The sequence below is a fragment of the Perognathus longimembris genome, chromosome 10 (genome assembly GCF_023159225.1).
Source record: "Perognathus longimembris pacificus isolate PPM17 chromosome 10, ASM2315922v1, whole genome shotgun sequence".
Taxonomy (NCBI): domain Eukaryota; kingdom Metazoa; phylum Chordata; class Mammalia; order Rodentia; family Heteromyidae; genus Perognathus; species Perognathus longimembris.
The window spans coordinates 22,676,552-22,686,009 of NC_063170.1; the positions used below are offsets into that span (position 1 = coordinate 22,676,552).

Sequence of the window (9,458 nt, forward strand, 5' to 3'; positions counted from 1 at the left end):
GCAAGTGGGAGAGGAGTGGGGCTAGGGCAGCCGGATGGCGAATCTCCCAGCTCTTCTCTGAGAGTGCAGCTACACTTCCTTCCAGAGTTCCTAGTATGTTGGTTCTCTGGGAGCTCACCGCAGAGCTTCAGTCTTGCTCCCCCAAATTTCCACTTTATGAGGAGAGAGCCCAGGTCTGGTCTCCCGAGCTCAGCTGCCCGTGGGGAGGAGCCGAGGCTCTCGAATGACCCAGAAAGAATGTGGCTCTGGACAGCTGAAATACCCTTCACATCCTCCCCTGACCAAGTAGCACCAACGTAACCTCCAAGATTAAGGAGGGGAGCGGGGTTAGGGTACACAATGAGTCCGGGGTGGATGGCGCGCCGGTGGCTCTGGTGGTAGAGCACCAGAGCATGCGAGAAGCACAAACCATCTGTGGCCATTAGATAGCACGATCATGCACTGGTTTTCTGGTGGCCCTCCACCACCAGCCTCCAACCATCAGAGTCTCAGAGACCGCTCAGGCCAGGGGCGATGGAACCGTGGCCAGCGAGGCTGGGGTCCCTGTAATGAGGCTTTAATGAGGGGATCACGGGCGTCCTTTGTGGAGAAGCCGGAGCGGGGGGAGGCTGGGCCGCGCTCGGCGAGGTCACTTCCTTCCCCGGGTCTCCAGCGCCTGAGAGTCGGGGGATAGCGAGCTGCCCACGGTGGACGCTCTCTAGGGTCTGCGTCCACGCCGAGCGGCTGCTGGAGACGCAGCATTTCCATGCAACGATGCAAACGCGCTCATTACCATATCCTCAATATGCATGAAGAAAATGCGCACCGCAGGCCGAGCCCGGTCACCCGGCTGTGGCCTCGGCATCCAATACCGCGACGCATTCATCTCCCTAGACGGACTCCGAGGGGGTGCCGGAGAGGCAGATCCACCCGGAGAGGGGAGGGGACAGATCTCAGGCAAAGGGGGAGGGGACAGGTCCTGGAGAGCGCGAGGAGGATAAACTCGAGTGGCCTGAGACTGGGGCTGGGGGGGGGAGGGAGAATGAAAATGGAAACTGGGGAAGGATTAGGAAGAAAGGGAAGGGGGTGCGCAGAAATACAGGTAGGGGGAAGGACGCCAGCTCTGGCAGAAAGGGGGGGGGAGGTGCACAAAAAGAGAGGGAGGCAACAGAGTTGAGAAAAATGAACTAAAAAGCGGTCTAGGAAATAAAGTAGATAAACGAATTAAGGAACGGGAGGAAAGGGAAAGGGAATAACAGCAATAAAACATCAGAAAGTGCAAAGAATCGACAGAGAGAGAAATCAAGATAGGGAGCGGAGGGGATCTGCCCAAATCTGGTGGAAACAAGATCATCCCGGAGAAAAATAAAAATCGTTCGCGCTAACGAGGCGGTGTCCCCCATCCCTCCGGGATCCAAGCGGGTTCTCAGGGGCGCTGCGAGTCGCCGGCCACTCGGAGACCCAGGGGAACCGGCCGGGTAGAGAAGGCACAGGGGCGGAGCAGGGGAGCAAAGGACTGGCCGGCCGGCCTGGGCTTCTCCTTGGGGCGGCCAGGCCGGTTCCCGGTGCTTAGAACCCAGCCCGGGGTCCCAGCCGGCGCCCCTACGGCCCGCAGTCGCTGGCAGCCCTTGGGCCAATCTCGAGCCAAAAAGAGAAGTTGGCAAAGTTTCCCCCAAAGTTTTCTGATCGCTTCTGCCGACCCAGGGAAGGCCTTAGAGGTCCTCGCAGCTCGGAGGGAGCGGCAGCACTTTCTCCGGCAGCTCTGCAGGCCCCGGGCCCGCGCCTCCCGAGGTGCTGCGAGTCCGGATCCCGGACCAAATATGAAACCCTTGGGGTGCGTGTGGCAGATCGCACCCGGGGGAGTCGGGACAGCTGCTAATAGCCGAGAGAGAGAACGCAAAAAAAGAGAGAGGGAAAGGAAAGAGAGTGAGAGAGAGAAGGAAAAAAATATTCTCAGCTCAATTTAAGTCTCATGGAAAGGGCTTACAACTGTAATTAAATCATTAAATTCTTGTCTACGCTTCACAGAGCGGAGAGAAATTAACTTCCCACCAACCTCATTTTCTATTTGAACATGAAATAATGATTTTCTGCCCGTCTAATTACAAAGCCAACATCTGATCAAGCCAGCATCCAGAGGGGATTATCGCATGCACGAGTATTAGACCTCATTACCAGCTTGAGTGCAAAATTATTACATCTTGTAATTGGATGGTGAGATTTATATACAGATCGGCCCGGTTTCTGTAAGATTGTAATTACAAGCTTCGTTGGTTAGCTACTTATCAGAACTTTGCAGGAAAACAAAACAAATGACTGAGGAAAACGAGCATTTCATTAACCTGTAACCCGAGCGCGGGGGGAGGAAGCGGTGGGAGCGCGCGCCGCGGCGTGTGCAGGAAGCAGTGGGGTAGCCAGCCCGCTCCGCGCCGGGGGACTCCGGGCCTGGAGAGCGAAGGACGGAAGATGGGCCTCGGCAGGGAGACCTAGAGCCGCAGAGGCTCGCCGTCTTGGGGACCTGCCCACATCACGGGACTGGGCGAAGAGGGGCAGAAAGAAAGGGCCTGGTGGCTTGTGTGCACTGCGCCTCGAAACCGTCCGAACCTGAACGGGCCGGGCCTTCTCGGGCTCCAGCCACGCGTCCGGCACGACTCTCGGTGCGCGTGAAGGGTGGACACCTTTTCTGTACTCTCCAGATCCTGAGCCGAGCTCAGAGAGCATCAGCAGCGAGTCCCTCAGCGCTCTGTGCGTTGGGAATGTTGGAAGGAGAGCTGGTGGAGACGCTTCTGTGTGAGGTGTATTTGTGCGCCGCGCGTGGCTTTCGCAAATCAACGTGTCGTGCACCTGCTTTTCTTAGCTGTGCGAGTGTGTCCCCCAGATCTGATGTCTTTGGATTAAAGATCAAAGGTTCAGCTACCCGCGGACCCGAGAGTTTAGTCCGAGAGCCGACTGGCCCAGTCCATTTGGGGGTTCCTGCGGCACATCAGGACTGGGCTACTTGGGACGCGGAGTCCCGATACAGGGTACAGTTTGGGGCCAGCCCAAGGGTGTTTCCAGCTGGAGACTTAGGCAACCGGGAGGCTGCGTCTGCGCCAGGCCCGGGGCGCCTGTCTTGAGGGATCTAATGGAGCGAGGTTCTTGTGTGCGCGATTGGGTCTGGAAGTTCACCATTTGGGCCAGGGGCCGCCCTGGCCGGCCTGAGTTCGTTTCTGACAACAGCCTCGCCCTCCCGTCCTCTTTCTGTTTGCCTGGAGTCCGATGTAACCTGGTCGATATAGCTGGTTAAGTCGGAAGAAACATCATCTGGGCTCAGAATTGTTAGGGTTTTGTTTGTTTTTCCTTCTGGAAGAACTGGGTTAAGTATCAGGGATCTCATCCCATCGCTTAGAGCGCAGCCCTAGCTCTCCTACCGCTGAGCCTCAGTCTCGCTGCCCCCACCCCTGGTCTGGTCCAGCACTTTGTACAAACTCTAGATAAAACCTGAGAATCGTCAAGATGGAGATCAACACCCAGCAAAGAGTTTGGGAAATAATGCCATCCTCGATTGTAAGGTTTTTCCTGAGAAGATGAGCCCCAAACTCCCTAGGACACTCTCTGACAGGTTTAACTGGAAACGAAATCGGGGCGCCGGAGATACATTTCAGGGCTGGAGCCGCCCCTGCCCTCGCCTCCTCTGGCAAGGCGCTCTTAAAGGCCAACGCCCAGCGCCTGGCAGGGGCGGATGAGGAGGGGGTGGGGGAGAGGCTCAGATCCAATTTGGGAGACCTGTCCAGTTTACCCTTCCGAACCCTAAACCTCAAACTTTCCTTAGCTTTTCTCTCCCTAATTTTCCCTGTGTTCACGCCCATTGGAGTCGCCAAACAGTCCTAAGACCCATAGAAAGTGGTGGGAGGTGGGGTTGGGGCCAAGCTGGGTGTTCACCTCAGGGACGCAAGGAACTCTTCATTTCTGGACTGAGCTCCCCAAGCTGCTGTGACCAGAGACAGTCAGCATTAAGACCCTCGAATCCTTCCACTCTGGTGGAATTCAGATTCAATTCCTCAATCAATCAGAGTTGGACAGCTGGTTTCCGCCTTGGAGCCTAGGCTCCTCACTGTACCCCCACCCCCCACCCCCAGTCCTCCCCGAGGCCCACCCGCCCAAGGCCTGGCAGAAGCGCGATTTCACCTCGTGGCCTAAAGCGCTTAGCCCGGAGCCGATTCAGTTCGGGGAATTTCAATGTGGCTCTCAACGACACGCCCTAATCCGTGAAGGGTGGGCGCTTAGATATTGGTATTTCAAGTTTGATTTAGGAAATATCCCACCATAAAACCAAAGTCGAGTTTCTGCTTCTTGTCCCTTCCTCCTCCGGAGGTGTGTATATGGGGGAGGGGGTCCTCGCCAGAAGAAAATACTGCTGTGGAAGGAACCCGGAGGCAAGGGAGGGAGGTAAAGTGAAGGGTATCGAGCGACCTAAAATACCACCAAGGAAACTTCTAGAAGTGCTCAGTGAAAGTTGCTGGGGTCTCAGGGTCCCTTTGCCCCCTCCCCCGCAGCCCCCATCCCTTGACCCGCTGGCTCTACTAACTGGTGGCCGGCTCCCCAAGATCCCTAGGGCGACCGTACCCTTTGGGTCTGGAGCTGAGCCTGCCCTATCTAGTGAGGGAATCGCGCCCCGACTCTGGGAAGGCCCGGCAGGATTTGATCGTCCGGCCCGGGGGCTGCCTCCCCGGCCAGCCCCAGACACCGAGACCCGTTTTAAGTGTCACTTGGACGCACTCCCGCGCCGCACGCACACTCCCCTAGCTCCTAAGCCACTGAGCGTGGCCCGGGGGTGGGGGTCTAGGGTGGGGGGCGAAGAAGAGGGTCTTGGTGAAATCTAGCCCTCCTTGATCTTGGTGTGAGTCCCAGCCTGGAGCTATCGCAAGGGCTGGTGACCCTCACCGGAGAGCCTGAAGCGGCGAGGGGCGAGCTGACCCAGTCCTAACCCGCGGCCCCGCGCCGCGGCTCCCCCGCCCCGCCCCGCCCGAGCAGCAGGGGGCGGGCAGGGACTCCGCCCCGCCCCGTCCCGCCCCGCCCCGCGCGCGGTAACCCCGGGGGTGGGCGGCCCAGCCTGTTCGGCGCCCTGGCGATTGGTGAGTCCGAGAGGAGACTTAGAGAAAAAGTCGAATAAGAGGGCGCAACGTCAGGCTCGAGATTTGGGCAAGGGTGAGGGGGGGGCAGTGGGGAAGGCGGGGCCCGACCCGCAGACCGGGACACACACACCCCCCTCACAACACCCAAAGTGTCCACAACTTTAGGCCGCCCTCGCCCGGGACGCTGTAGCTGAGGAGGGCGGAGGGGCGGGCATCACGGGTGAGTAAGAAGAGAGATTTAAAAGAGAGGAGTCAGACAAAAAGTGAAGGGAACAGCACGGGGGTGGAAAAGGCAACCGTGAGAAGCGAGAAGAGAAGGAAAGGGAAAGGAGAGACTTTTCCAGGGTCCAGGAGGGTGTGAGAGCCCTGGGAGCGGAAGCGATCGAGGGGTGGGGGGAGAGGAGCGAGGGGAGGGGAGAGGAGGGGGAGTGAAAACTAGAGGAGGGCGAAGGAAGCGAGGCGCGACACTGCTGGGGAGAGGAGGGCAGTGAGGAGCGCGGCTGGGGCAGAGGCAGCTCGGGCCGCGGAGAGGAGGGAGCGCCGCGCGCAGAAGGAGGGGCTTGCGGCCCCGTGGAAATGTCAATCAGAGCCCCGAGCCCCGGGAATCTCCGCCAATCTGTTCCGACCTGACCTGGCTCCTCGCCGCCGCCGCCGCCGCCGCCGCCGCCGCGCAGATCAATAGGTGATCGCGGAGCGCAGCAGCGCGGGAGGCAGCGAGGCCCCAGCTCGGCCCCAGCTCGGCCCAGCCCCCGATGCCCACCGGAGCCCGCGGGCGGCGCTGAGCAGGGCGGCCCCGCAGGCTGGGCCCCCTCTCCGTCGGTGCCCCGCGGGCCACCATGTCCTTCCCCCAGCTCGGATACCAGTATATCCGCCCTCTCTACCCACCCGAGCGCCCGGGAGCGGCAGCGGGCGGCGGCAGCGCCGGGGCCCGGGGTGGCCCGGGCGCCGGAGCCTCGGAGCTGGCGGCCTCCGGCTCCCTATCCAACGTGCTCTCGTCGGTGTACGGGGCGCCCTACGCCGCGGCTGCCGCTGCGGCCGCCGCCGCTCAGGGCTATGGAGCCTTCCTGCCCTACGCCGCGGAGCTGCCCATCTTCCCGCAGCTGGTAAGAGCCCAGGGAACCCGGGAAAGGGGGGATCGGACCCGGGGTGCCCGGTGAGGGGAGCGCACGGGACGGGACAGGCCGCTGGGGTCCGGGGCCGGAGGGTGGCGGCGGCGACGGCAGGACCTCACCCGCGCTCCGTCTGCGCGTGTCCCCTTCCTTCTCCCCGTGCGTGCAGGGCGCCCAGTACGAGCTGAAGGACAGCCCCGGGGTGCAGCATCCGGCCGCGGCCGCTGCGTTTCCGCACCCGCACCCCGCTTTCTACCCGTACGGCCAGTACCAGTTCGGGGACCCGTCCCGTCCCAAGAACGCCACCCGGGAGAGCACCAGCACCCTCAAGGCCTGGCTCAACGAGCACCGAAAGAACCCCTACCCCACCAAGGGCGAGAAGATCATGCTGGCCATCATCACCAAGATGACCCTCACCCAGGTGTCCACCTGGTTCGCCAACGCGCGCCGGCGCCTCAAGAAGGAGAACAAGATGACGTGGGCGCCCCGCAGCCGCACCGACGAAGAGGGCAACGCTTACGGGAGTGAGCGGGAGGAAGAAGACGAAGAGGAAGACGAGGAAGATGGCAAACGCGAGCTGGAGTTGGAGGAGGAGGAGCTCGGAGGGGAGGAGGAGGACACGGGGGGCGAGGGGCTGGCAGAGGACGACGAAGACGAGGAGATCGATCTGGAGAACTTGGACGGCGCGGCGGCTGGGGCTGAGCTGACCCTAGCTGGGGCAGCGCGTAGGGACGGCGACCTCGGGCTGAGACCCATTTCGGACTCCAAAAATAGCGACTCCGAAGACAGCTCTGAGAGTTTGGAGGAGCGGCCACTGCCGATCCTGAACCTAGCCCCAGCGCCACCCACCGCGGCCTCGACCCCACCGTCGCCAACTTCGCCCCCCACAGGCCTGGACGCCTGCGCTCCAGCCCCTCCGCCCTCCTCCGCCCTGCAGAAGCCCAAAATCTGGTCCTTGGCCGAGACGGCCACCAGCCCAGACAACCCCCGTCGCTCGCCTCCCGGAGCGGGAGGGTCTCCTCCCGGGGCCGCCGTCGCGCCCGCGGCCCTGCAGCTCTCTCCAGCCGCGGCCGCTGCAGCCGCCGCCGCGCACAGACTCGTCTCGGCGCCGCTTGGCAAATTCCCTTCCTGGACCAACCGGCCCTTCCCAGGCCCGCCGCCTGGCCCACGCCCGCACCCGCTCTCCCTGCTCGGCTCGGCCCCTCCGCACCTGCTGGGACTTCCCGGAGCCACCGGCCATCCGGCTGCCACGGCCGTAGCCGCCTACGCTAGGCCCGCAGAACCAGAGGGCGGAACAGGTGACTGCAGAGTGCAGGGTCCAGAGGGAGGGGGTCTGGGGATGTATTTGGGGGGGGGGTACGACCAGGCGGGGGGGCGGGGATCGTCGAGGCAGAGGTGCTTTCCTCTCGGCTCCTGGGCCCACGACCCTGGGGCCAAGATCAGAGTATTCTAAAGGCCTTCTTCTTTTCCTCTGACTTCCCAGATCGCTATAGTGCCTTGGAAGTGGAGAAAAAGTTACTCAAAACAGCTTTCCAGCCGGTTCCCAGGCGGTAAGAGTCTCGGGGTTTGGGAAGATGGGTGGGTGGGTGGGTGGGTGGGAGGACAGTAGGAAGGAAAGGACGCCAGGCCTTTGGCCCCCGGGGCGGACATGGCTGGGAAGAGTTTTTAAAGCAGGGACAAACCCTGTCTTCAGTTACTTCTTGGTGGGCAGTCACAGCCCGAGCACCCCGGGCTGCCGCCTGTAGGCACAGAGCTGGGGGAACCCCAGCTTGACCCGACCAACAGGCCGCTGGAGAAGGTGACCACTCTAATGTCCACCTCCTCCCAGCCTCGGGCTCCTTCTCCCCAACAGATAGTTAACCCGGACACATACTTCCACAGTTGAACAGAATTGTGCCTGACACCCCTCCCAGCCCCAATCCCAGGTAGGGTCTCTCCAAGAACCTTAGTGTCCCTAAAGTCTCACTGCTGTCTCTCTCCTCTCTCTCTTCCAGGCCTCAAAACCACCTGGATGCTGCTCTGGTCCTATCAGCTCTCTCTTCGTCCTAGTTTTGTTTGTTGTGGTTTTTTTTTAAGAAAACGATTTTTAAATCATTGTAATGATTGTAAAAACAAAACACGGTGTATAGTTACGACTTTAAAGCATGTCCGTGTATGTATGAATACTTAAAAGAGAAAACTAAACAAACAAAAGAAAGAAAAAAAATAAAACCAGTCCCCCACAGCCCTCCCTAAATAACTTCTGTGCCACCCCAGCCGCAATTAGCTGCGATTGTGAGGTTGATTTGTTGTGTTGATTGCGGTTGGGGGGGTGGGTGGGAGGGCGTTTCAGTGAAAATAAGTGTGTTTGGCTCTTTTTGTATATACAGAAAAATGTACATATGTGTGAACCAAATTGTACAAGAAAATATCTATTTTTGGCTAAATAAATGAGCGGTTGCCACTTTGACTATAAACTGGCCCGGTCTGCCCCCCCCCCCGCCCCTCCCCATGGATCTGTTCCATGTTTTGGGCATCCTCCCTCCCGCCTTGGTTGATTGAAGAATTCCCCAAAACATGGAGAAGGGTCGAGCGTGGCCAGGGGATAGCAATGGCGGAGGCGCCGAGGTGGCGCGCTGGGGGGACCGCAGGAGGAGGCGCCCAAGAGAAAGGGCGGCCGAGGCGGGAGAAGCCTAGGTAAGACTCCTTGCTAGGAGTCCACGCGAGCCAGCCACCGCAGGGCTTCGGGGCCTTCTCGTGGGGGAAGCATCCACACGTCCAGTCCAGGGGGTCGGCTGCAGCTTCTCCACCCTGCCCACTCCCATTCTTGGACCCCCACAATTGATATATCCTGGACCTCCTATTTAAGGGGGGCTGCGCAGCTTTCAGCCTTTTTTCCAACCTCGCTGCGCCATCCAGACGTCTCTGTACAGACGCAGTGATGTGGGTGCCCGGGGAGGGGGTGCTGGAAAGAGGAGCCCAGGGCCGCGCTTCCTGAGGGTCCAGGTCAGACGGCATCGGTGCGTCCCAGGCATTTCAGGAGGCTTTCCTCATGTGCTGAGGAAGGAACCACCTTTTGAGGTCCTGGCGCAGGGCTTAGGGGGTCACGTCGCGGCAGCTTTCAAGCCGAGATTGTGGCTGGAGGGGAGGAGGGAGAGGAGGGTGGAGATCCTGGAAATTTGGGGCTGGAGCTCCCTCTACAGGACGCAAGAGTGGCTCGGCACCTCGCCCGGTGGCCTCTGCAGCCAGGCCGGCATCGCAACCCTCTCTGCGCCCC

General features: G+C 60.6%; 1 protein-coding gene across 2 annotated transcripts; it reads left to right on the forward strand.

Moving 5' to 3' along the window:
- The first annotated feature begins 5,504 nt into the window (after nt 1-5,504).
- Nucleotides 5,505-8,678, forward strand: Irx3 (iroquois homeobox 3). Of its 2 annotated transcripts, none has more exons than XM_048355582.1 (4): nt 5,505-6,196; nt 6,372-7,511; nt 7,686-7,752; nt 8,197-8,678. In XM_048355582.1, exons 1-4 carry the CDS (start codon nt 5,930-5,932, stop codon nt 8,370-8,372), a joined length of 1,650 nt encoding a protein of 549 aa, XP_048211539.1. In that variant the 5' UTR covers nt 5,505-5,929; the 3' UTR covers nt 8,373-8,678. The 2 variants fall into 2 exon arrangements, with proteins under 2 accessions (XP_048211539.1, XP_048211538.1); XM_048355581.1 differs by having other exon boundaries at nt 6,372-7,500; nt 8,197-8,390.
- Nucleotides 8,679-9,458: the final 780 nt, after the last annotated feature.